The sequence below is a fragment of the Dromaius novaehollandiae genome, chromosome 2 (genome assembly GCF_036370855.1).
Source record: "Dromaius novaehollandiae isolate bDroNov1 chromosome 2, bDroNov1.hap1, whole genome shotgun sequence".
In the NCBI taxonomy this organism is placed as follows: domain Eukaryota; kingdom Metazoa; phylum Chordata; class Aves; order Casuariiformes; family Dromaiidae; genus Dromaius; species Dromaius novaehollandiae.
In genome coordinates this window covers 148,663,301-148,690,908 of record NC_088099.1, presented here as the reverse complement: position 1 = coordinate 148,690,908, position 27,608 = coordinate 148,663,301, and the positions used below count along the sequence as shown (strand labels likewise).

Genomic DNA, 27,608 nt, shown 5'->3' with positions numbered 1-27,608 from the left:
ATATATATCCTCCAAAATTTAAGAAAATTGGAAAAAGACAGTGTAGACTTACAACTATATAAAATAAACAAGCCAGCACCTAGACAGAGACCTGGAAAAAATGTGTCATGCCTTAAAACGCCCTGAGACGTTGCACAACACCACAGGGTGAAAATGCGGCTTCTCCGCCTCTCCCTCTGGTCCCGGCCGTCACCGGGAGGGAAACCCCCGCCCCGGCGCCAGGCTCAGCGGGCGGAGCGGGGCGGGGAGGCCCCGCTGCACCCACGGAGGTGCCCGGGCTGCCGGCGCCGTGCGCTCCCCTCCCGGCACGGCACTAAAACCTAAAACCTTCCGGGGCGCTCACGCACGAGTACCCGCCGCCAGCGGGCAGCGCTGCCGAGCCTCTTCGTTTGGGGGAAGAAGGGGAAATAAATAAACAAATAAATAAATAGGTATCGGGAAATGACTAAGCGGCAGCTCCCAGGCGAGGCGAGGCGGCCGGTGGCCTCGGCCCAGACCGCTCGGGGGCCGGGACGCCGCGCACGTCCCGCCCCGCTGCCGGCGGAAGCGGCTGCACAGGGCACTGACGGGACAGCGGCCCCGGCGGCCCCGGGCAGAGGCGGGGAGAGGCCGCCCCGCGCGGCGCGACGGGGCCAGGCCGGGGCGGGGCGCTCTGGCTTCGGCGGGCCGGGCCAGGCCGGGCGGCGAGGACTGGGCTGCGGGCGCGGCGTCCGGTGGCGCCTCCCTCCCGCCGCCGCGGGGCCGGCGAGTCGCGGCTGCCGCGGCGCAGAGCGAGGATGAGCGGCGGGGCGGGCGGCGGCCAGGCGGGCGCCATCAGCTGCGCCCTGCCCTCCATCCCCTCCAGCAAACTGCCGGACCTGCGCTTCCTCAGCCGCGGCGCCTACGGCACCGTCTCCGCCGCCCGCCACGCCGACTGGCGGGTCCCGGTGGCCCTCAAGTGCCTGCAGGGGCCGCTGCTAGAGAGGTAACGGCGGGGCCGCGGGGCCGGGGAGCTGGTTTTTGCCCCAGATCGCACAGTATTGAGCAAAGCTGATCTGGGATAGTAGGTCTGCAGGACTCTTGCCCACAGGTGACGTTTTCTTTAAGCTCTATAACTTAACAGTTGTGTTCCCTGCTTTTCTGGGGGCCGTTACCGCGTGTTTGCCGCAGGAGCCGTCATCCTAAATCAGGATGCAGCAGGTAGTAATTTTCTTCCATCTCTGCCTCCTTCACTCGCTGTAGCACCAGTTTTTCACCATGTCAATGCCAGTTCATCTTAGGCTGTTGAAGTCTTCCCGGCTGTAAACCTGCCCCCTTTTTTCTTATCTAGATGACTTTCATCTTTACTGCTCCTTTCTTTTGATCTAGCGTTAGATGTTCAGGCAGAATAACCTCACTCGGACATAGATGTCCACGCAGACGTGTGTGCTGGTGTACGCTTACACCAGAGGGACATGGGTGCGCACATGTGTGCGTGCACAGGCATGTAAAAACTTTCCAGCTTTCCTCAATGCGTACGCGAGGGGCTTTTCTGAAGGGTTAAACAAAAATTAGCCCAGAAAACTTGTATTCTTGTGGCTCAGTATGCTAGAATATAAGACAAGTCGTTTTGAGCGATCTCACCTCTTATTCCCCAGGTATGTGTACACAGGCTTTATCTCTGAAAAGCTGCCAAAATGCAATGGAATCTCAATCATGTTTTTAAGTGGGAAGTTTGTGTTCTCTCTTGTTGACACCTTTATTAATGTTTTTTTCTTTAAATTAAATTGTCTGCTTAAGTCCCCACTTATCCTGAATATAGTGCTTATCCTCCCAACTTGATCGGAAAAGTAAATACTATTTCTAGTGTGACGTGAAACCCATGAAATTTTGACAAAAGGGGAATTGAGGCAGTCAAAACATCAAAACAACTCAGCCATCTACCGTGCAAAGCTCAGAAACGCTGTGAGAATAACCTAAAGCCGTAACAAATGTTAAGCCTGAGGTTTTTTGCGACAAGAAAATTGCTAGTTGTGTTGTGGGCAACATAAGGCGTCGCTCTGTAAATGCCGTCAGGAGAGGGAAGTTTGCGCAGCAGTGACTCCCCGAGCAGGAAGCCTGCGCTGTGCGTCCCGGAGCTTGGTCTGCGCGACCTGCAGAACGGCGGAGCCTGTTTGGAAGCTGCTCTGGGCTTGTACGAGGTTTGGCATTACTCAATGCTCTTCGAGTATGGAGCAGAGAAAGGTGAACTGATTTACAGACGCAGGAATAAACCTTGATGTGTTGCAACCCGTTTCCCAGTTACAGCAGCAACTCGTGCAGATCTGCCTCATCGCCTGGGAAAACCCCTGCTTTCCCTAACCTAGTATTTTTTATAAGGAGAGAGTTGCATCCTAGGCTTTTCTGGAGGCCTGCCTTTTCACTCTGATCATTTTCTAGCGTTTCCTGTAATAGGAGCTTTTTTTGTTCCCCATCGTGAAGATAATGTTGCTTTCTATTTCCTACCTATTGAAATCAAGGACCAACAATTTCACATACCTCTAAATTTTAATTTTTTCTGTCACAAAAGCAGCAAGCTTTAGTTCTCTAGGCTTCCTCCGCCATCCCACCCCCGCCATGTGCTCTGAAGGCCTTTTGATTGTGAGGGCTGGGTCTGCACAGATGGGTCCGGACGGACTTGAACTCTTTAGTCTGTGCTCTGAGCTGGATCGGCACACGACACATCTGGGAGCTGCATGGCCATATTAACATGGCACTGCGCTGAGCAGATCTTGGTACACGTTAGCCTGTGTGCAGCCCTGCACAGCTGTGCAGCTTCTGAATCAGGTTGCTGGCAACCAGGTGGTCAATCTTATATGTGCTGTAATAGTCCATTATTTGGATATCGCTGTCGTGCACTTGTATCTGTACCAGTCTCCAGTGATGTGAAATCTAAACCTTTTTTTTCTTAGAATTATCTTTCTTAGTCCAAGTATCCTCACTATTAATAACCCGTAGGTTCAAGAACTTCTGAGATATAAAAATGCCAAAAAAGTGCCTTTGTTATTCTTAGGAGTAGAATTGTACTCTTAATTAGTTTTAAATAAAATTTCAGCTTCTTGTATTCATGTGCCGCAAGGTATACATATGTGTTTGTAAAGACGCATCAGGCTCACGTTTATGAGGAGGCTTGGCGTTAACGAAGAACGTTCACACCACCACATTCAGGCGTCAGGTCTGCTTCCCTGTGCTCCCTGTATGATCAGATGGGGCCTGGTCTAAGAGAATAATTTATGGGATAACAAAGCTTACTTCCTCATTCCTTTTCATTCACAAACCGAAATTGTATTCCTTTAACTTATATTATTTTAGTGCACATCAGTGTCCACTGAGTTAAAACAACTGGAGAACTGTGAGCTAAGAATTAAAATCTCCATTTTACAGTAGACAAACAGTGGGCCTCCGTGAAACTCAATATTTGAAGATGGGCAGTAAAACAGGATAAATGTAGTTAGATATTATTGTCATTGTGGTTACACAGGATGGTGAAAGTTGGGAGTTCTGGTTGTGTCCTCATTTACTGGAAACATGGATGAAATGTGTTGTGGAAATAAGAGATATTTGTGCAGTACAACAAAACTAGAGAAGCTGTCTTGTGCTGACATTTGCAGAGTCTAATTTGGCTTACAGTATCTTGTTATAGAAACAGTGTAGTAAGAAATAAACTGTGAAAGATGGTGATACTGCATATAGCAACACAATTAGATAAAGATGAACCTTACATTTGCTTTGAATTTCCCTGTATTAGTAGTATTAGTAACCCCTTTTTTTCTTTTTCTTTAAGTGATAGAAATCACCTTCTGAAAGAAGCAGAGATACTGCACAAAGCCAGGTTTAGTTACATCCTGCCAATTTTAGGAATCTGCAATGAGCCTGAATTTCTGGGGATAGTGACAGAGTACATGACAAATGGATCATTAAACCAGCTTTTACATGGGGTAAGTGTACTTAAAGCTCTTAAATACAATCCCTGGTTGGTTCAAATAGACTCTGATTTCCATTCTTAAGGGAAGTAGTATAGTAAAATTTAATATTAATGATATTTCAGATTAAAGAACAGTCAGCCTAGGTTTTCATTGCTCAGAATTTCTGTTCCCCCAAAAGACAACTGAAATCAGTAGATTTTAGTTTTATTACACTCTTTCCTTTAATACTCTGCTCCATAACTGGCTTAATGATGAATTATTATATATAATCATTTTAAAAAAACCCTGTTGTTCTCTAGTTAGAAGCTGAAATACTTACTTCAGTCTGTGTTTCAGAAATATTGGCAGTGTAAATATCATAAAAAGATGGATGCTTCCTTAATATGGCCTTTTTTAAAAAAAATAGACTATTTTGACTCTATATTTGCAAATCTAAGCAGAGATGGATATTTCTATTGGGTCTTACTTTCAGGAGCACATCAGCTTGTGCTGAGCTCTCAGCTGCTTCCGTTAGCTTGATCCGAGCATCCAGTGTTTTGGTTTAAAGCTACTGCAGCTGTTTCCGTAGCACTGTACCTCTTCTGTACCTTTAATCAATGCATACGTGATGCCTTAGAGAACTCAACTGTGTATTTTTCATTAAGGCATTAGTGTCAATGTAACTTTAATATTTCAGTAGAAAATTCCTGCATTTTTTATTGGTGTACTTATATTTCCAAAGGTGGTATTTTTATGATTAGTTTCGCAATATCTGGAAAAGGCGTGGAAATAAACTCAATAAATTTGAGTTGAATTTTGCCTGTATGCTGACATGGAGTGTGACTTTGGACTGGCATGTCCTCTTTTCTCCCCCCGCCCAGTGTCAACTGAAGATATGATTTTTGCTTTCCTTTGGATAGTACTTATAATCTGTGGGTTACAAGTTTCATGTAGGACTTCATCTGTAAATCTTATTTCCATGTCAGTAACATGGTAAATGTGCTATTAATACATTATGTATAGCGATCACGAACTATTACATGAGTGAATGGGAATATAACATTGCATGATTGATATTTATGCATTTGTTTTAACAGCTAATCAATCTCAATGCTCAGTTATACTTTTTTAAGGAGTTGGCATGATGTGTGCTTTAAAAGATTACTGGTTGTGCAAGTCACTTTCTTCTTGTTGTAACAGTCTGTATTATGCTGTTAGATCAGAACAGATATTATGTTTTGGTTTTGTGGTTTTATTTTGCTAGAAGGATGTATATCCTGACATTCCCTGGTGCCTGAGATTCCGAATCCTGTATGAAATTGCTTTGGGAGTAAACTATTTGCACAACATGAATCCTCCATTGCTGCACCACGACTTGAAGACCCAGAATATTTTACTGGATGATGAGTTTCATGTTAAGGTAGAGTTATTTAACTCTTTTGTTCTTCAGCATCCAGAATGAGCCAAAGTGTTTAATTATTCCAGAGGAGGAGGAGTGAGGACATGGCCATGTGGAGGGAACATAATTATATGCAAGGCTTTTTGTTTTATCCTTGCAGACAAAACTTTCCAGTTTCTCTGAAAATTCTGTCCTGCTCAAGTATGGATTTGATCCATCTAAAAAGACCAGGTCTCCAGAATTTGGGCTGTTTGTGCCGTAGAAGTGTCTGATACTCAACGATAGTGACACTTTTGTATGAAAACCTTCCAGAGGTACCTGTGCCTGGACCTTTTTGAGTAGAAAAGAGAAAGTGTTCCTGCCTGAGGTGCTCTGACAAATTTGTTCTGGAGGACAGTGGTACCAAATTCAAAAGTGAATGCCATTTGATATGTACCACACAATATGGGCATATACTGTTAGAGTGTAGTACAGGAATATGTAAAACCTAACTGTGAAATCAGAACATCCTGATACCTTTCATGAAGAGGTGTAATTTAGAGCAAACAAACATTCATGGAGAAACAGTATGAGTTTAAAAGCTTAATTTTGCCTTTCTACTCTCACTGCTCTGATGTGGAAAAGAGATTAAAAGTACTAGTGATAAAATGGTTAGATGCTTCCATAATTTCAGTAGGGTTTTTTTTCTCTTTTTAGTAAAAGAAACAATATTTGCTTAAGTTTTGTTCCCTTTTCAGATCCTCTGTTTCTAAAACAGATAGAATGTACTCTTAAAGAGAACATTTGAGAAATGAGAGATGTCTCGCATTTAGTTTGTACTTCAGTGGCTAATAGTTTAGCTGATGCCATGTAGTGTAGTCCGTAAGTCCTCTGAGCAAAGGTCCAATGCTGATTTCTTAATGCTAACCACTTGGAGGCCTCCATTCCAAAGGGGTTTTTCTTGGCAGCAAGGCAGCTTACGCAGCTTCCTTTCCACTCACACCCTCAGCCGGTCGCTCCTCCTCCCACGCGGCTCTGCTGATACCACCATCTCTGGAGCTTCCTGATAAACCTGATTGGGAAACTGCTCCAAGTAATTGTTTTTTTAATGCACTTTTTTGTTTCTTTTTTAAATCCCTATTAGCAGAGGTGCTATCCTGTACTGTGCCTGACCACACACAAACGTTGTTCTTGCTCTGCTAGAACAAAAGAAGGGAATTAGCTAACTCTGTATACCTTCCTAATGAAAAGTCTCTGGAAGCCTGTTTTTTTAAGCTGATTTTGGGGGTGAAGCAAGACGCTCCAGTTTAGTACAGCTGATAGGAAATGTAAGGAAGGTTATCATGTGTGCACTATATAGAAAGAGTTGCATATGTATAAAATTAATAACATTTATAGAGCAATTTTGAGTGTACCGGACCTACTGAGGATACCTGAACACTCAGGGAGGAAGTTACACTGATGAAACTGAGTTGTAGAGATGAAAGGTTTGTTTGTTTGTTACTATGGGTTTTGTTTGTATGCTCTCCAGAAAGCTGATTTGTATCACCCTAATTGCTACAGTGCTCCCACAGGCAGCTTTGTTCAGAATCATTTTGCTCTTACACATACACTGGACAAGTCCAGAGCTTGTAGCTGGCTACGTTTTTCTTCCTGATATGCTGGATACTTCACAGCTCAGACAGCTAGTTTATCCTTCCAGCTCCTTTTCTCCTACCTTTAGTCTAGTCTGTCATTCTGCTTCCTGACTTGTGGATATCTGGGAATGCAAATTAAAGTCAATTAATTCTTTATGGAGATGTACAGTAAGCCCTGTAGGAAAGGACAAGGAGATGGTTTTGGGAAGGCTGCAGAGTGCACAGTAAGCAAAATGTTTGGTAACTTTTTACAGCCCAGAATTTCAGAATACCAATTTGGCTAATTCCTGATAAATGTTTAATAGTTTTGGGGATGAGATGGACTGCCCTAGTCTTAATCTGTAAAAGCAACTGTCTCAGGATGTCTGCAGGCTCAGATATGTAGAGCTATTTTGATTTATACTAAATTTGTGTTTTCCTCACAAGCAGGAGGGCTAGAAATACGCAATGGCTTTCTGTTTGCTTGTTTTTAATGAAAGAAAGTGATTTTCTGGAACAGTTCTTCAGACAGGACAGAAATCCACAGTAAATTCTCCAGCTGTAGAGTATATGGAATCCTTCCTTAAAAGAACAATAGGATAGGGCAGAGTTATAACAATAGCATAATTCAAGAATTGGGAGTGTTTTCTGAATTGCAGTTAGTATTTTCTGTTGCTAAGACAATGACATACTTTTTACATGCCAGGTTAAGGACTTTAAACTAACAGTTCTTTCAGGTATATTTCCAGAGTTTATAAAAACAACTAATAGATAAATCCAGTTGTTCTTCTTCTCCGAATGACTGATTTGTCCTTTCCAGATTGCAGATTTTGGCTTGTCAAAATGGCGTGTGATATCTATGTCACAATCACGAAGTGAAACTTCTTTGCCAGAAGGAGGGACCATTATCTACATGCCACCTGAGGATTACAATCCCAGTCAGAAAACCCGTGCAAGTGTAAAACATGATATCTACAGGTACCTCATGTTGCTTTCAAGTGGACTTTGCAATTTGAATTCAAATTTGAGTTATTGAACTTAGATTTTAGTGCATTTTCAGCAGTTTTATTATTTTTCAGTAATATCATAACTGTATAAGCAAAATGAATGAGGGGAGAAAAAATTGAGGGCTAACTGGAATTTTTGATCATCCATTTCTTTAGAAAACACTGTGGCAAGTATAATGCTCCAGAAATTAAGCTAAAGCTATGGAAATAGACAAAGGAGACTGGTTTCTGTAAATGAAAGTTTACCTATAGAGACAAGTTAGGGAGGAAAAAACTTGTTCACACCTTTATGTCTGTTCACATACCCTTGTAATTGATGTACATCAATTAACATAATTCAAGGATATACTTGGGGGAAAGAAGAAAACCATATTTTTGGAAAGGGAGTAAAAAAAAAAAGCAGGTTAATGGGGGTGGGGGAAATACAGAGAGATACCTAGTAAAGGAGTAACTTTATGAAAGTTTGGGTAGATTTGCTTCAGTCAGCTCTGCTGAGCAGTATCTGGAAGTAGTAGAGTAATGGCTACCTGTATTAAAAAGGTGACTGCTCTTAGGATATGAGAGAGATGATCCGCTCATTTGAAGAGGTTCTGAGAGTGCAGATTATCTGAATGATCATGGAGGCAGTTGTCATGAGGAAGTGGAGACCTAGTAGCTATGAAGAGGCGTATCACTGTGACGAAGCCCATCTCTCTGTTGCGCTCTACTACCTTTAGATCCAGCTAACTTTGACAGGATTGTATTTTGGTGAGAGATGGGCCAGTCTCAGAGGGACTTACTGTTTGCTGGAGAGAGCATTATTTTTTTTAATTATTTCCTAAGGAGCACACAAACCTTCTTGACATTCCTATCCAAAGAGTGGGGAGGCTAATATACCTGCTCTCCTCACTGTTTAAGCAGAAAATCTGGTCTAGTATGATGTTGGAAAGGACTGATGGTATGTTATGGGGAGAGAAGGAACAGTGTGATGTCCGAAAAGCCGTCTCTTCTGGCTCTTGATTTCAGGGGATTTGAAGTATGGCTGGTGTATCAATGAATGAGTAGAGATGAGAGAGACAAAAAGGTTGTTAGAAAACAGTTGTGTGCAGAGGAATAAGAATTGAATGGGAGAAAGTAAGAAAAGATAAGTAGAAGGCACTTAACAAACTTAAATCAGGAAGGAAAGCGATTATTTGAAAAGAGAGAGAAAAGGAATTAAGAAAACAGTGTACAGAGATATGCCTGTTCAAGACTGGAAGACAAATGAACATAGAGAGACAGTGAAAGAAATGATCACCAGAAAGGTCATGTAGAAAAATCTGTGCTTAGTAGCAGAAGGAGATGCTATGAAGAAGAATTAATAAAGGAGAACATGAATAGTGTAAAGAGAAAACAGCAAGCAGTGATTTGCTGCGGTGTTGCAGTATAGAGAGAATAATGTTTAATTGTAGAGAGATCCAAACTGAATGAAAGGCTGGATGTCTAGTTAATTGTTTGCAGCAGATATGTCTAAATATTGTTGAGATATTAAACCTACTTTGTGGATAAGGATCTTTCTTAAGGAAAAAATCTTAAAAAAAAAAAGAAAAAGCTGAGCAGTATTAACTCTTGTAAAAATAACAATTTGCCTTGACAAATAAATCGATATTCTTGAATTTTTCAGGAGTACATGAAAAACAGTCTTTTTAACAAGGATTGGTTTTATGACACAAATAACTATGAATTGAATAAGTAATTAGGAAGGCTTAATTAAATGATTGATTTTAAGTGTGAGTTGTATTCTTAATTCTTTTTGTTCTTACTAGTTGGTACCTGTTAAGTTATACAAAGCTTAGAGGCAATTAAATGTAACCTGTATACAAAATTTGGCATTTTTTGGTGATCTATGAGAATACTGTCTTTATGTACCGTTATTTGAGTAGCTGAGCAAACACTTACTCTGATAAATATAATTCATCTTAAAAAAAAAAAATCGTCATATAGTTTCACTTAAAATTTTCATAAAATGGTTTCAACAGAAATTGAATTACGATTGTTAAAAAGTAGCATTTAAACTTTTAAAAAATCAAAGTGTTAATATTCTGAAAAAAATAAGGGAGAAGAGGCGAGTTTATAGGGATATGTTGAACACTGAGTGCCAGTTTCTTAGGCAGCGAAGAACTTTTGCTAATTCCTTTTAAACTTTAGAACTATTAGATTAATTCCTAACACCAGATTCCTGTTCTTAGATAGGACAGCCAGATCTGGTCTTTGTACTGTGTTATTTTTTCATTTGCTTTAACTGTATAGTTGACTTTTATGTAAGAAGTCAACACTTCCTTCAGATAAAATAATCTAATGTAACTTCAATTAAAAACCTCTTTAAAGTTACCTCTTGATTAACATACCGTGAGTACTGAAGAGCGCAGTTGTTCTCCTAAAGGTGGAACAGGTTGGTATTCACCAAGCCGATTCCCCCTCCACTTGATGTGAACGGAAAAAATGTCCCTATTTTGATGTGTGGGCAGATGTCCCTTCCGTCAGTTAGCTCTAGGTCCGGGTGCTCCTCCCGAGAGTCTTTGTGCTAAAGCGAACGCTGCGTGTGAAGTGACATCTCTCCCTACCGAAATGATGGCGAGTGTCCGTGGCATGGACGTCTGTGGGCAGCACTGAGGGCATTTGCTGGTGGGAGCCCACCTGCCGGGCAGGCCTGAGTGAGCGCCGTCCCCCTGCGGGGTCCTGCTCTCCAGGGAGCGGCCGAGGCGGCAGTGAGACTCTTAGGCTCACTTCAGGTTGCCTACCCACATTTAAACTGCATGCTTTATATTTCACTCTGTGTGTAATTCCCTGCATGCAGTAGAGCAGGGCTGGTGCAGATCTGGAAGAGGCGCTTACACTCCATGTAGCTTTTCTGTGCTTAGAATTATGAACTAGTCCCAGTTGAAGTCACTGGTAATATTCCTGCAAGTTTTCATATGTTTGGGGCATCGTTGTAGTTAGCTGTAGTCAGTCTAGTGTGTGCCATGCAGGATCATTTTAGTGGCATGCTTTTACTAAAATGTAAAGCTGAGCACATTGCTTTATCAAGTGGCAATCTAAAATAATGTATTTTATGCTTTTTATACTTTAAACAGCTATGCAATTATTATGTGGGAAGTGATGACGAGGAAACAGCCTTTTGAAGGTAAGAACACGTCTTTTAATTTATTTTTCTGGCTTTGCATATAGCTAAAGTTGACACTTTGGCACCTGAGAACTTCATTTTAGGGGGTGCTTTGTAATCATCCAGCTTGTTAGTCTGTTGAATAACAGATTGAGTTATTTCTCAAATTAAACTCTTTCTCTCTGTTTTTTTAAAGTGCCATGTTGTTTGATAAATTCAAAGTACATTTTTTTGTAAAAAGAAATACTGCTTTCTTTTGGTAAACTATAAATACTGTGTCTGCAATCTAAATTATTCCTCCTGTAGTAAACTATTTATATTGCATATATTTCTAATGAATGCACGATATCTATTTTGACAGATGTTATAAACCCCTTGCAGATAATGTATAGTGTGTCACAAGGACAGCGACTAGACTTAAGTGAAGAAAGTTTATCAATGGACATTCCTCATCGAGCACTCATCACAAGATTGATAGCAAGTGGATGGGCACAAAACCCAGATGAAAGACCATCATTCTTAAGTGAGTTTACCTTGCGTAATGAAAAAAAGATTTTCAAGTTGCCAGATTTCTGTCTAATGCAGTATTTATAGAGCACTGTTGCAGTTGCAAAAGGGAAATGGTAAAGACATCAAAAGTTGTATCAGGACAGTCATGTTGAATAAATATGTGATAAGATGCTCGTCTGCTTCCATCATGTCTATAAACAGACATTTATGAATGGAACTACATATGTGCAATAAAACCAACTTTTTAGTTGGAGCCTTTTGCATTTGCTGTCTCTGTAATTTCCCTGTGGAAAAGTAGGATGGTTTGTTTAACTACTTGCACTGCATTATTTGTTTATTTTTGAAGAACAGATTTTGTTTTAAGAAGTGAAAAAAGTGAAGTATACAGTGAACACTGAGATTTGTGAGCAATCTGGTGAACACAACAGCAAATTATTGCTCATCAGATGAGCTATAGTGACTTCACCTTGCTTTTGCATGACGTTGGTATAAATCTTTTTCGCTGACACTTAATCTAGAATGTTCTAAATTTCTGTTTCTTTGATTGTTCAAGGTAATGCCATCCAAACTGGCAGAAAGTAATTACCAGTTTTCAAATGCAAAATTTGCTCCTTTTAGTGTTGGTATAGTCACGTGTGTCAAAGTTGTGAATCTGACAGTGGTTCATGCAGCTGTCTAGCTGTGCTTGTTTAATTTGAATGTACTTTAAGAACTCCCTCCCACTCTTTTAGAAAATGTGATCCTAATTATGTAGGGAAAGCTGGATTACTTTGGAAAAGCAAAAAATAAAATATGAAAGTTACTAAAAGCATTCAAATATAGAACAATAAAATTAGCTCTGGATTAAGGGTTTCTCACTGCTTGGATTGAAGATGGAATTCTTCATACCTGAGATACCTTTCTTTTTTTTTTTTATGCTATAAATACAGGTCAACAATGTTTCATTTGCATATTTGGTGAGCAGAAGCTGGATTATTATTTTTAAAACCATTATAAACTTACCTTTTTTAAGTTGGAAAGTGTTAGAAAATTGCTATTCAGATTTCTCAGAAAGAAACGTTCATAATTACAGGATTTTGGACCAGTTTTGCAGAGGAAAAAGTTGGGACACATCTAAACGCATGCAGCATGTTGGTGTTTGGTTTAGTAGCTGATACAGTCTAACACGAATGACATGCCCTTTCTGAGGCATTTTTATTTTTACATTGAAGAACGTTTTGAAATGTAATGTTATTTTGGAGTGAATCTGGTTTGCTTGATTTTAATCTGTGGATTTTTTTTTTCTCCAAGCAAGGAAATAATATCTATTCATAATATTTTCTAAGATCAAAAAGAATAAACACGTCATAATATTTCCCTAGGCATTCTTGTTTTCCTGTGTCAGTTAATAAAAAAAAAAAAAAAGCCAAAGAAGTATGAAAGGCTGTGGTCACACTGAAGGAGTAACTGCCTGGGATATGTAGTAGTGTGTGAGCTATCTTGGTTTCTGTTATTACTACTATGTTTATTGTAAGATAATCTTTTAAGAAAACATGCATTGCTCTTCCCCTTTTTTCCTACTTTACTCTCATAAAAGGAAAGAGGAAGTAAAGCTAGGTTCATACAACAACTGTTGCAAAATTAAGGGAACTAAAGCTTACTGAGTGGGAATTTTTGCAATTACCATAACACAGGAAAAAAGAAAATACCCCAACCATCTTTTTCTTAAATAAACTTTAAATAGAAAAGCTCAGATCATTCATCTGTTCCTTTTATAAAAGAGGGACAAAGATTATTTTTTCCTCTTGTTTTTGCATGGCTCTGCATTTTTGATTATTCTAGTCTTGAAACATATATTTACAACTTAATAATAACCAATGAAAGAATAATAACCAATACTCATACTTAAGTATTGAAAGTGGACTGCCAAACCTACAAATTCTGTTTTAGCTGATGCAGGAAAACAAGAATCCCACAAGAACGTGTCTTGAGGATGCCAGTGAAAAAATGTACTATGGGAAAACTATGGTAAAATTAGAGTAAAAAATAAAACCACGTTACTAAAGTTACATTGTGACAGATTGTCAGTACTGTAAATATGTTTTGTAGGATCAGTGACGCTCATAGAGAAGCAGTAGAAGTTATGATACGCTATTGCCCTTTTTTGAGGTTTTCTTAGAGTTGAGCATAGTTTCAAAGAGGCATTTCTATAATACCGTCATCTCAAAATTGAAATGTTAGTTCTGTAAACCTTTAAGAGAGTAAGGGAGCAAAGCACAAGTTGCTACTTGCTTAATGAATTGTTATGTGCCTCTCTGTGTAAATAGATGTCTTAGTTTCCCTGATATACTGCTCTTGGTGAGTATGAGCACATTATCATTTGAATTCACTGGCTATCAGTACCTTGACTATCACTGTCCTTTCTGGCCTTGCCTCACGGCATCTGTTCTGGATATTGCTGCGTGGATTCTTTGTTTATTTGTTTTTCTTTAGACCTCTTCTGGAGTGGAAAGACAGGAAGCCACTCTGAGGTCTTGTGCTTTTTTGTCCCATTTAACAAATCAGGCTTGCTGGGTCTGCCTTGGAATACAGCAAACCCGTCAGTCTATCCATTCCAGGAATGCAAGACTTGCAATCTGGCACAGACCTGGATCCCTTCTGGTACAGAGTGCTGAGATACCCAGGCTTCTGATCAGGACAGGGTTTGTTTCAATGCTATAAAAACTGTTGCATTTTGAACAGGTGAGAGCAAGAAACTTCTATTTAGCAGCATAGGTACTTTGATGTGTATCAATAGAGAAAATAATTTCCTAAATGTAGGAAAGTACATTTTGAAATGTAACAAAGCTTTAGCAACGTGAAAACTTAATGTCCACACTAAATCATTCAGCAAAGTATTCTTTCTTTATTTAGAATGTTTGATAGACCTTGAACCAGTCCTGAGAACTTTTGATGAAATAGCTATGCTGGAAGCAGTAATTCTGTTAAAGAGATCAAAGGTAAGTAGCTTTTGTTACAGTCACAGAAAATGAGTTGGTAACATTTCTTTTAGCAAGCAAAAGTTATTTTGTTTGTCATTTATCTAATCTTGTATCTGGCTTAAGCATGTGCATGTGCAGACTTGTCATCTTGTCTTGTAGCCAAAAGTTAATACAACACGTGTCTCTTTCAGTCCCTATATGAATCACGGTGTATCCACAAGAGTGGAAAGAAACCACATGCAGATCAGACATCTCTAAATATACCTCTGAATCTTAATCCACAAGAGGTAAATATTTTTATATGTTGCATACAGTCTTTCCTTGATATGTCAGCATCGTTAAAGATCTTGAGAGCTTTAAAAAGGGGAGGAGGAGGTTAATTTAGTAAGGGGGAATTGTTCTGCAGTTTTTATTGTTTTTTTCTTATGCAGTGAGGGAAGGCATAAAGTGCATTGGTTGAGTTAGGCTGTAACATATGTATAACCACATAGATGGAGATAGTAAAGGGTGGGTGAACAGAAATAAGAAGGCCATGTTCAGTATATCCTCAAAGTGTGGGACAGCATGTGTTCCAACAGGAGTGCAGCACACGATGTCTGCAATTAGGATTAAGTGTATTTTTTTTCCTGTCTTGTTGTATTTTAATTGTGCTGTCCATTGAGCACTAGGACTCTAGGGAAAAGGTAGTGATGGGAAGGTATTGTGTAAATCATTGCAAGTTCTTATTTATTTATTTAACGTACATTCTCATTATATAACTGGATTCATTTCAGGAAATGCATTCTGCCTCCATACAGTGTCATGCACTTCCCCTTCAGAGCATTCCTCCAGATGTATCAACATTCAAGTCTGTTCCCAAGTACAATATTCTGTCGTCAGGTAGAAACACTCATGACTTCATATAAATTAAGTTACCATTGCAGCTTTATGCTCCCATTGTGATGTTGTATTTGTATAATAGATAGCTGGATTTCTGTTTATGTCAGAAAAGAAGTGCATTTCATTGCTGTATACCTAGTGCTCTGACTGAAAAAAATAGTATATTCTAGCTCTGACTTTCTTTTTCTGTCACTTGGCAAATCCCCACACCTGACAGCTTCAGTTTTCCTATTCAGGGTAAGAAGTACAGTTAAACTTTTTATTTTTCCCTGCAGACTCTTAGCAGTTTAGTTAGTTGTTCGTGAAGTGCTCCTAAAAATTAAATGGCTAAACATTTTGAGAGGCTCTGACAGCTGAGTAAACTGAAAGTTTCTAATATAGCCTCTAGATCATTTCTCATTTAATAATTAAAAAGGCTTTAATAAATAGAGATTGGCTTGGAAAAGTATACGCTCAGATCTTTTGTAGTTATCACCTTTTGTTTCAAAGGTTGGACAAAAGTTGGCAAAATTGCTAAATAAAACACAGTTTTACACTGTTGCTGACATCAGAGGATCAAAGTACATGCATCTATAGCATCAAAATGCTATGGGACCCAGATGGAACAGCAATAAAATGTGAAACTAAAATTGCGTTTAACTTTTTCCTTATGAAAGAATGCAGAATTATATATTTCAAAAGAATGAAGCATCCTTTGGCATTGCAGGGACCAATGGTGTGAAAGCACACGAGACAATTGACTTTACTGCTGTAAAGTAAGGCATTAAAAGTGTGCTGGGACACTGCAAAACTAGAGGTATTCTGGCAGAAACAGGAAGAAAGCATTTTCTCTTTCCAGCTCCTGTTACAACACATCTGCAGTTCTGAGCAGGAACTCAATGTACTAGAAAGATATAAATAAAGTTTGAAATTCCAGGGAAAATACAAATTATAAGAAACTTGAGGGATCTGAGTTAGTAAGTGGCAGCAAGTAAGTGTACTGTAGTCCCACTGCCGTTCAACCCTAGTATACATATCATAGCAATCTTTAATAATGAAGAGTAACATTTAGTTACTAAGCTTGATAGGAATATTGTGACAAATTTGAGAAAATGGAATATTATTTTGAATGTGAGTTTAGAGTATAAGTGTAATCAGATAAGACAATGATAAATGTTGGCCCCTCTCGATGCTGATTCCTGTTTAAAAACTGCCATATCTGCCTGTGGGGATCATCAGGGAGACTATGATGACTCTGTAAAGGACTGCCAACTGATCAGACTGTTGTATGTATGTGTATATATACTGTACAGACTGTGAAAATAGTATCTATTAAACTGTTTGTCACAAGCTGTCCACCCTGATTATAAAACCATGATTTTGTCCATGTGCAAAATATATCAGTGCTTAATGAAGGAGAGCAATTCTGGTCATGGCATTGATCTGTGATCTGTTTCTAACCACAGTTAGAAACAATGAAATTGCCATAATGACTGTTTAAGCCCTAAAAACTTTGAAATAGTTGACAAGCTCTTGTTTTCATACCTGTGCTGCCTAGAAAAAAATATATGAAATTCTTTGTATAGTTTTCATTCTTCCTTCTTTCATTTAATTCTTTGTGGGATGTCACAGAAGATAATGTTCCATAATTTATTAATTTGTTTTGATGGGACCCAGCTGTGCTGTCCTCATTATTCTGGACACTGTAAGTATAGCGATAGCTATAGTCTGTCCTGAAAAATTTGCTTTCTAAGAAAACAGGAAATTCATGCTGGTGACAATGAATGCAATCAGGTATAAGATGCAAATTGTAAAATTCTATCAAAAGTAAAAAATGAAAGTTTGGAACTGTTGTCTGCTCTAGCTGTTTAAATGTTGCCTGATTTGTTTCAGGAACTACAGCAGAAGAGATACCACTATATCCCTGTTGTTACTAGCAAATGGTTCACGCAGAGTGTTTTCTCTGCAGACCTTTAACAATATTCTAATCATTTTAAAGTTTTCCTTTGTGTGAATCTTTCAGTCCAAAAATGTTTTCAGCTTTGTAGTTTATGTAAGTCCAAGTTTTGCAAGCTGCAGCCCAACATTGCAGCATTTTCATCACAGACATTTTAAGGAGTAATATTTGGAAATGTTAATTCTGAATCAAAACCATAGTTCAGTGAGTTCATCTACTGTTCTTGGATTTTGCTGAGCATTTTGGGGAACAAACTAAACATTCTTTTTGGAGATTAGGTTTTATATTTCAGTTGAGGAATGTGTCCGTATATATTCTACAATCATAGCGTGTCTTGAAACAATGCTGACAGGAGCAGCATCTCCTCCTTTACGACTTGCTTCAGCACTGGTAGGTTCTGCACAGGAAACTATTTTTCCATCTGCAACTTCATAGTCACACTTGGGTGATATACAAATAGGTCTCTAATTAAGTTTAGCACTAGGTCTGGAAAGTACTTCCTGGGTCATCAAGCCCAGTCCTTTAGTATTGCAGGCACTCATGTCATAGAACCATGTTCATAAACTAGTCAAGTTCCAAGTAAAAAGTCTGTTCTTACTTTGCCAGTATCTGCATCAGACAATTTTATGATGAAAAGCAAAATTGGCATTCTTCTTACTTTGCCAACATTAGATGCAATTGTTCCAGCGGAAAATCTGTTCCCAGGTGGTTGTTGGCAAGAGATAAGTTTGGCATGGCACCAGGAGAGAAGTTAATGACTATAGATTTTTAGTTGAGTTGGGGGTTTTTTTGTTTGTTTTGTTCTTTTTTTCTCTAACAGGATCAGGAAACTTTCAGGAACTTTGTTTTTTCAGGATTAAGAACTGACTTCTAACTTCCAGCCACAATTATTTTCTAGACAGTTTATACCTACTTGATTTGGGGCATTGCTTTAAGCTTAAATAGCACTTTTTCCTCCCTACCATTTCATTTCTGATACAGAGAGTAATCCTTTTGTATCCTTTGTTTTGTCAGGTAAGAAGAGCATGCTCTTCTGAAGTCCATTCGTAAAATTCATTCTCCTGGTATCTTGCTAGTCCTCTGTGTTGTAGCTTAAATCAGTGGACTAAGGCTACCAGACCTCTGCACTTAGTGTTATAAAAGAGGTTTTACAAGTGTTTCGTCTCACATAAAAACTTTACTTGAAATATCTTGGAATTTCACTTTTTCTTTCTCACAAGCATTCTTTGTTACAGAATAATCTACCTAGTATTTTTTCCTCATCTCAATTTGGAATCTTTAGCCCCAACTTGAAGCAGAAGTCTTGATCTCGTATTTTCTACTACCTAGTTTCCACTTCTGTTTCTGCAGTCTTCTAGGTCAACCTGTTCTTTCTGAATAACGTCTGCCAATTTCATGAGTATGTTTCTATTTCTTATGCTACGGTCACTAGTCAAGGTCATTCTTCCCTACTGGTACAATCTCGGTTGTTTTGTCTCTAATGTTATTAAAGATCTATGTGTGTTTAGAGGTTTATAGCAGTCTGTCCCAGTAGAACCTTTTAAAATCCTTTCCTAGAGGGATTTTTTACTGAGAGCTAATCCTTCCTTATCTTTTCTCATTCATGCAGTATATGACATCTGCTGCATCATATGTATGTAGTTCTGCCCCACTGACTTTATCTTTCCTGAAATAAAATACTAGTAACTATGACTTCTGGTCCACTTTTCTTTTTTTTAATTTATTATAATAGTGTAATTTCTTTCACCTCTACCTATTCCCATTCCTTGTACTCATGGCCACATTCTTCCAGAGGTCAACATCCTCATTTAGGAATCTACGTTCAGGTCCCCTCATATGAAAGGTATATATAAATGCTGGGTTGTGCATGGAGCTACCTCTCTTCACTGTGTCTTTAGATGCTCATCTGAATTCCTGTATGTGCATCTCTGGTTCTAGTTAATTTTTCTGAAGCTCTTTATCAAGTGAAACCGTGAGAGTCTGTAGTGAAAACTGCATACAGAATTAGGGGTATGCCATGTAATTTGTGTCTGATTGGCTATTTGTCATCCCTTCTCTGAGTCATCCCTACTGCTGCTTCATATCCATTGTCATCTTTTTCTGCTAGCTGATCCTGAAAATAGAAACTAATAAATTTCCTACCTAATAAAATTCCTTTTTTTTCCTTCCTTTGTAAAAGTTCACGTGAAGCTTTCTTGAAGTCATATGCTGCCTTGACAGACTACCAAAAGCTTCAGTTGGCCTCCCACTGAATGTCACTGTTGGTCTTCATGTTCCTTCCCTCCACTTGAGTCTTTCTTTTAACCTTTGTTGTACTGTCAAAATCCATCAAAATTACTTAGTCAGCTTTCACACTGACTCCTAGCTACCTCTCCAAACACTTTGAGAAGTCATTTTTGGTCTTCCAGTCCCTACAGAATTTTATGTTGAGCAGAGCTTTTTAAAGTTCACGTTTACCAAATATGTTTGTTCTCTCAATGTTCTTTTTTAAAAGAAGACAAAACAAAAAGAATTAGAAACACTCAAACCCTGATAGAAGACAAGGGGCATAAATATACTCAGAATCTAAGTGCAAGGAATAATGTGTTGTGTTTGAAGAGAATTTAGGCTGTGTATAATTTGTCTTATGTAATTGTTCTAAATAGTCTCTGATGCTTGTATTTTATTTGAACACGGAAGTAATACGGCTTTTTCTTTTAAGATGGAAATCTGGGAGGTCTACGCTTCCTCAGCAGTCAGAGCATGGATGAAAATCTCTCTGTTACCCAGAGCGCTAAACTTCTCGTGCATCCATACAGTCATTCTTCCTCATCTGACAAGAGTATTTCAAGTGCCTCAAATTCTGCTTCATGTGTGCTGCGGTCATCACCGATTCCTTCAGGTATAGCAAACATTGATACAATTCCCAGGCCCACAGTATGTGTCCTATGATTGAATATATGCGTGTATGAAATGGAAACTAGAACTGCTGTTCGTCTGTAAAGTGAAAACAAAGCATGCTTCAGATAAGGCTTCAAGGACATAATTATGTGCATTCTTTATATTCTAAAGTGAGTAAAACTGATGTATAATTTGACCTGTAGTTCCTAACTTTTTCCTTTTCTTTCAAGCCACTTTAATAACTGCTGCTTTGGTTCTCCTTTCTCCCACTCCCTTTACCAGTATTATTTCCCCTTTCTTCTACTGCTTGCTCTAGGAGTGCTGCAGTCCAGCAGACAGGGAAAGTAAGTTTGCTAGAGGCAGCGAGATGGGTTAAAATCTCGTTTATCTCTGCTCTATGGACTTGTCACTTGCCTCGGTGGAGCAAAGAGAAGCAGCAGCTGTCCTCAGCATCTCGTCTTTAATGGTCTTCAGTGTTAGTTGAGAATCACTGGGTAGTTCTTCTGTGTTTCAAATACCCATTAAAAGTGTGTTTCCAAAAGAATGAAAACAAAAAGAAACTTTAATGGATGTTAAATTATTCTGTGATTGATTTATTGATTGATTGATTTTATGGGTTGCATGATAATGTGCAACTTCGTAAAGGTCTGCCACACCATCCCTCTTCTGAAATTTACAGTTCCTAATAAAGGTCTGTATTGAAATATAACAGTCTTTCTTTGGAGCACTCTAAACTTACTTTATTTCATTCCAGCCTCAGCAATTCGACAATTCCATGATTCAATCTTAAATGCCTCATATTTCTAGATATCTGTCATGACCTAAATTTTCTCATTTAAACTTGTCTCAGATGGAATCTAGAACTTTATTTTTTGAGAAGTGGCGTATCCTTAATTCCATTAATCAAGTTCCCTTTTTTTGTACAGCTGCAGCACAGGAAAAGGAGATGTGATAGGCACATATACAGTGTGTGGAACACTTGTCAACTTAGGGGTCCTCATCCATATTTGCACTAAGAGTAATTAAGATTGCTGTGGGCATTTGAGAATCTGGAAAATATGTTGACTGAGACTGTGAGTGATTATTCAGAAAGGCATTCACTTAAGAATCCTTTTAGAAAGAGTAGACTAGAAGAAACAAGTGCCAAATGTCAAGAGAAAAAACAGAGCTTTTTTTCAGCCATCCAGAGGAGTATCTACCCACAATCTTGACCCAGATGCAGGTCCCTACTGTGGGGAGGAGGGGCTTCTAGCAATATGAGGGTCTTGCACTGTTTCCCTCTGTGAGCCCTCTGTTGGAAGAGGGCATAGAGGAAACTACAGAGACATTTTCAGTAAACTTCTCTTTCCAGTGGGATTTTTACTGAAGCTACCACCTTGTCTCTTTTTACTACCAAGCTGGGTATTGCTCACCCAAAAAAAAGTTTTAAACAGCTTGGGGTTTTTTTGTTTTTCTAAATCGCTGTTAATGAACAGATGGTTACAGTCCTAATTAATTTTTTTTTAATTCCTCCCCAACCTCAGATTTTGTTTTGGAAACTATACAACACAATGTAGCTCATCAATGGATCCAAAGTAAAAGAGAAGAAATTATTGATCAGATGACTGAAGCATGTTTGAATCAGTCACTAGATGCTCTTCTATCAAGATTTTTACTCATGAAAGAAGACTATGAACTTATAAGTACCAAACCTACAAGGACGTCAAAAGTCCGACAACTGCTTGATACCTCAGATAGCCAAGGAGAGGAATTTGCCAGAATTATAATACAAAAGTTGAAAGATAACAAGCAGCTAGGACTTCAACCTTACCCAGACATTGTATCTAATTCTCTAAGACTGCATCTTTAAATTTATTGTTTCTATATGAAGCCCTGTGAATATTTCTTACAAGAAGGATTCTTGTTTCTCTGTTAGTTTTAGATCTGTACTGCTTTGTCTTTACTATGCCTTTGTGTAGTCTCAGAAGAGACACTGGGTTCATCTAGTTACCAGTTAATCAATTGGAGGGCAGCCATAAAGCCAAACGCTTGCCACTTACTGACTCAGTTCATGTAAGTATCTTGTTTATATGTGACAAAGAAAAACCATTAAATATTCCCTGTTTTACCTTTTTTTTTTCTGTTTATACATAGGCTTTCCTTTCAGCTGACAACATTCAAAAGACCTTTCACTAAAGCTTATTTCCTATTTAGCACATCTTCCACAGAAACCAATACCAAATTGGCATTGGTCATTCTCCTCCATCTGGTTCTTCCTATAGAGAAGGAAATCTAGGTGCTCTAATTATGGGCCGGTATGCTGTGTTTATAATAGCTTTCTTGCTTTTAGCCATACTGAGCACTCGTCCCAAGACATCTAAGAAAAGCCGTAGGTGGGAAGAAGCTTATGTTGTGTTTTCCAGGATTTTTGTTATGTTTTTGATTTTTCCCATTTTGTTGCTAGGGCAAGCGCTTCAGACAACTGCACAAGAAGTGCAAGTGTGAGTCAAAGGAGGAACCTAGGGGGCAAGAAAGACATTGTGCTGATCATCACTGTTGTGCTAAAAACTGGTATGTTAGAAAGGATGGGGCCTTTCCTGATTGGGTTACCTTTCCTTAAATTGCTCTCGCAAGTAGAGTATGATGAGATCCACTTACAGCTTGTAATGTACAAGGAAACCCTCATTTAATGCCTCTTACTTTTGTGGTCTGACATAAATACCTCTTATCTCATGTTACTAGATCAAACTTCCAATTTATTTATTTTTGTTAGTATTTGCACGATGAGCCACAGTTTGGGTCTGCTGTCCAAAGGTCAGGTATGCGCTGCCATGCCAGGTTAGTAGTAATGTGTGTGGGCCTTTCTCATGTGGCAGGCACTGTGGAGGTAGCAGAGGTAATGTTTCATCTTGAGAGAAAAATGCAGTGTCCTGACCTGCTTTAACCTTCTCTGGACAATGGTCACTACCATCCCTTTCCATCTAAAGGATGGTGCTGAAATGTTTAGGCACGAATGGGGCCCCCTGAGGGTGAAAGGTGCATTTTTAGCTCACTTCAGAAAGCTTTAACGACTTGACTTAGGTGGCTTTAAACCCAGTAAAAAAGTTACTCTTTTTAATTTGCTAGAATACAGCACATGCAAATGACTTGCATTTCAAAGGCAGTAATAAGTAATTACTAGCACTAGCTAAAATTTGGGGACATTGCAAGTGCTGGTACAAGAAAGCTGATATCTGCTTAAACTGTCTTATGAAAAGGAGCACATGAATGAGAAGTCCCAGATGCTGGCTGCTTGGAAACCAATGGAGTTGTGAGATCTGCCCCATTTCAATAGGATTCAAGGTTCAGTAAGTGCAATAATGGTTACCAACAGCTTGCTTTAGATTTTTTTCAGTATCCGTCATAACTTATTTTGTGAACTGAATTACAATAATGTGATGTATAATTTTTGGATAGAAGGGCTTTTTTCTAGATTTTTCTTCTTTTAAATAAGTTCTTGCAGTAAACTGGGAATTTGTGTTTTACCCTGCTTCTGTGTTTTCAGCTCCCTTTTAACTCTTGAAGAGTGTGAAATTGTAACTAGAGCATAGTTAGCTGAGAACAGGGCAAGGGTATAAAGAATGGGTGTGTTTTCTGTAGAACAGACTTGAAGATGACCAGCAGGGACAGGCCCTGAGGAATGGTGCCAGCCGTGCCACTAGGAGTTTGATTCCAGACCTGTGCCTTTCATTACAAATCGCATTCCAAGCCATGTTTTGTTTATTATTAATAACTAGTGTGCCTGAAGAAAGATTTGTTTCATGCAAGGTAGCCGACCAGGTGAAACTATCAGGTCTAGGTATAGCTTTAAACACAATGAACGATGCCACTATCTAGAGAACTGATAGTTCAGGACATGAAAAGGTACTTGCAAATGCTGAGATTTTGTGAATGTTAAATGTTACTAAATAATTAAGGATGTAGGAACAAGAATGAGGGAAAAGCAATGAATGTTGTTGCATCAAGTGTCAACGACATGGCAGTGTTCTTTGTATTCTCTATTCTCTAATTATTTTCCTTTCTTCTTCAAGCTATTTTATTCCTGAATTTCAGTCTTGTTTCTTGAGATGCTGATTCAGATTTCCTTGACTTTCTTAAACTGCATTGATGGATCTTATTAAATATACATGCTGGTAAGAGGGTTTCATGGTTAGATTAATAAGAAAAGCCTCCTGAAATTTCCCTTTTTGGCAACATAGAATATTATAGAAAATAAACTTTAAAAAATTGCAGAACGCTTTGCTTAGTGGTCTGTAACGTGTTTCTGCCTTTCGTACTTTTCAGATGAAGGGAGGAAACTTTGACAGGGCTTAGAAATGAAAAGCAGGCCAAGTACTGGCAGATTCTAGTGCAAAATCTTGCAATTTCTTCTTTCTTACCCAACTTACCATTGAAATGAATGGGTTTGGATTTTTATTTTTCCTCAAACATATGCTACTCTAGTCTCCTTTCCAGAAGGAGAATGTAGGATCTCCAGTAAGGAATTCTTTGAGGAGGAAAAAAGAACAATTAGGAATCTTTAGTATACCTAGAATTATGTAAATTTTCTTTCATTATGTACTGATGGCGTATCACTTAGTTCCTCTCCACACCATCCTTCTAGTAAAGGTTTCTCTTTACAATTTATAAATACCTATAGTCAAACTATAATTTTGCAAAATCCCATTTCTTAGGTGTGTATCTAAAATTAGCCGTGTATTAAGAGTTTCCCTGAATTGTGGTTACTGGAAAAATAGAAGCTTCTTTATGGGTATCTTTTTAAAAGATGATACGTTGTTCTTGTAGTACTTTGTGTTTATTTATTATTTTAAATTATGCTCAAGAAGGTAAAGGTGGTCCTGCAATGTTTAGAGAAAAAGAAAAAAGTGACATCTAATGTCTTGCATGCCTACATGGCTGAAGGGTCTGTACCTTCTTCCAGTTCCTCCTGAAAAACAGAGTGGATGCCACCTGCAGTTGATTTACCTTTGTACCTACTTAGCCTTGCACAACTTTAGCACAGCACAGGTGCTGTACGCGCTGTGCACAGTACGTGACTATGTCAGCAGGCTTTATAAAAAAGGGCAGCAATTTCCATTGCGTGCAGGTTGGCAGTCTCTGTTCAGATTTTGTGATTCATGCTGTTGAGTCTTCGTGATGCTGCTGCTGCACCTTTTCCCGTACCCGCTTTTGGCATGTGCTGTGCCTGCCTCCGTGCCTACTGCTGCGTTTGTGCCAGGGCCCTGTGGGCCGCCACTCTCCAGAGGTGTCATGCGATGGGAGGAACCCTGGGGACCAGATGGGAAAGATCCCAAAGTTGTTCCAGGTGCTTCCAAAGCAACTGTGTTAGTTGCCACCCTCCAGTCTCGTCATATGGAAAGGAAATGTTGGGCACAAAAGATGACGACCAACTGGTAGAACCACACAGCGCTCCTGAAATGAACAGCAACGAGTGCAGAGCTTCTACATGCATGAGGCTGCCAGCTTTCAAAGTTGTCTGCAGGGAGATGGAGCCTGCAGACAAGGGGGGCACATGGTCTTCCAGGGTACCCTGCTGATGGAGGAAGGGGTGCTGCTGCTCTCTGGAGTCTTTCCTCTTCTGCCCCTGGCCTGTCATCGGAGAACTGGCTTGGAGTCAGCCACATCATCTACCTGTGAATAGTCTGTGTTGGCAGTTTTCTGCAGGTCTTTGCCTGATGTGCATTCCCCAGCTCCACAGTGATACCAGCAGGAAACTTCACAGAGGCCATGGCTTTCACCAGTTGCACAAACTAACACTGGAGCCTACACAGCTGGATCCAGGAATGATGCTACCACGGCTGTTGCAATCACTGTGGGCAGCCCCTCTCAACGCACCATCACCTAGAGGTGGCACAGCTGCAGGAGCCCTTCTGTCCTCAATGCCGAATGAATGTACACCTGTAAGGCCGTGAGTGTTGTGATCTAGCTGAAAACCAGCACTCCAAGGAAACCCTGAGGGCAGTTAGTAGAAGATTTCTGTGTGTTCTCTCTCGCTCCTTTCTTTGGACCCTGAACCTGCCTGCATGAGGGAGCAGCAGGCATAAACCTGTCCTCTCCAGCAGGCTAGGCATGTACAAATATCATCAAGAGGGAAATGAAGGGGAAGAGAGCCAGACTCAGGACCTGAAAGATAGAGAAGAGGGGATAAGGAGATGTCTTTGAGGTAGCTGTGGGGAAAGGGAGATGGAGGCTGTGTGTTTGAGCCACGCAGGCTGGGGGAGGATGGTTTGTGGAGGTGGTTATTAGACATGCGAGTTAATAAGTAAAAGTCTGCCTCTGATGATTCTGTTCCTTAATTCCAGTAGTGTGAAAGAGGAACAGCGTTTCTGTGCAGCTGGAGCACTCGGCACCTTCTTCTGAGTGTGGCAGCAAGTCTAGGGCCAGGACAGTCATGCAGGTCATACACAGCTTGGTAGTCGGGAACTCCGCGCCTGACACATTTGCTACAGTCACGCTCTGTGGCTGAGAGAGGCAGTACCCTGGTCCATGAGGACACTGGTTGATAGTGCTAGGGAAGACTGAAAAGGTGAGTGATGTCCTCCTCTCCTTCCAATACACAGCTGTGTTTTCTGCACTCCCCACTTCTTCATTAGCAGTTCCTAACAGGTTTTTCAGCTATTTCACTCCTTGGAAGAAAGCTGCTGATGTGTCAGAACACTGTCCTTGCTGACAGTAAGAGCTCTTCTCTGAGTTGTAATAACTCATTGAGAGCCTTTTTGCATATACATGGGACAAATAAAAACATGTGACTTGTTACCACTGGATTTCATACAGCATCTTAGCACCCAGTCACTTAGTATTGCAATTTCTGTCACTATTTGCAGTCAGCTTTAATTTTGATTATACTGAATATCTTGTGTTGTCAGGTTATTATTCCCCCCCCCTTTACTATACTTGTGTTCCTCTACAGCACCTGGAAGCCATCTGGTATTGGTGATAGGCTACTACTCTTCAAAAGGAACATAGTATAAAATATTCCACATTAGTGCCAACCTAAACTGGTATGTTCATATAGTGAAAAGCCCAGTCACAGCTCGTTCCTGCATGTGTCGTTGCCGCATTAACGTACTGACCAGCTACTGAGTTCTTTGCTGTTGGCATAGTGCCTTGCTGATGCTGCTTTGCTCCCACAACTGGAGTTAGCATGTTTGGTACAGGTTTCTTGAGATGGTCTGTGCCCCATAGATTGTCCTGCATCAACTTATCATGGGAAGGTAAGGCAATAAGTAAGTAAGTGATAGCAAGTAATCTGATTTTACCTAGGAGTAGTGGTCCTTCTCTATTTGTCATTCAGGTCCTTGCAGCTAGTGGCGACAGAATTTTCAATTGAGATTAATTGTAAGGGCATCCACTGTAGATGAGGACTGTGGGAGTCTGCTCTCTGAAGTGTTAAGACTCAGG

General features: G+C 39.7%; 1 protein-coding gene across 3 annotated transcripts; it reads left to right on the top strand.

Moving 5' to 3' along the window:
- The first annotated feature begins 519 nt into the window (after positions 1–519).
- On the top strand, positions 520–23,515 carry RIPK2 (receptor interacting serine/threonine kinase 2). 3 transcript variants are annotated; one of them, XR_010388033.1, is made up of 12 exons: positions 520–964; positions 3,782–3,935; positions 5,167–5,322; positions 7,717–7,874; positions 10,996–11,045; positions 11,386–11,547; positions 14,427–14,512; positions 14,686–14,781; positions 15,268–15,373; positions 20,011–20,190; positions 22,633–22,739; positions 23,426–23,515. XR_010388033.1 is itself a non-coding variant. In XM_064507773.1 (11 exons), the coding sequence occupies exons 1-11, from the start codon at positions 777–779 to the stop codon at positions 22,671–22,673; spliced, it is 1,377 nt and encodes a 458-aa protein (XP_064363843.1). In that variant the 5' UTR covers positions 520–776; the 3' UTR covers positions 22,674–23,515. The 3 variants fall into 3 exon arrangements, 2 of the variants coding, with proteins under 2 accessions (XP_064363843.1, XP_025955509.2); XM_064507773.1 differs by having other exon boundaries at positions 22,633–23,515; XM_026099724.2 differs by lacking the exons at positions 22,633–22,739; positions 23,426–23,515 and adding an exon at positions 21,713–22,301 and having other exon boundaries at positions 527–964.
- The last annotated feature ends 4,093 nt before the right edge of the window (positions 23,516–27,608 follow it).

Coding starts and splice junctions, on each gene's coding strand:
- RIPK2 (XM_026099724.2), top strand. CDS start 777: ATGAGCGGCGGGGCGGGCGGCGGCCAGGCGGGCGCCATCAGCTGCGCC. Junction 3,936..5,166: donor TAAACCAGCTTTTACATGGG/GTAAGTGTACTT, acceptor TTATTTTGCTAG/AAGGATGTATATCCTGACAT. Junction 15,374..20,010: donor GTACAATATTCTGTCGTCAG/GTAGAAACACTC, acceptor TTTTCTTTTAAG/ATGGAAATCTGGGAGGTCTA.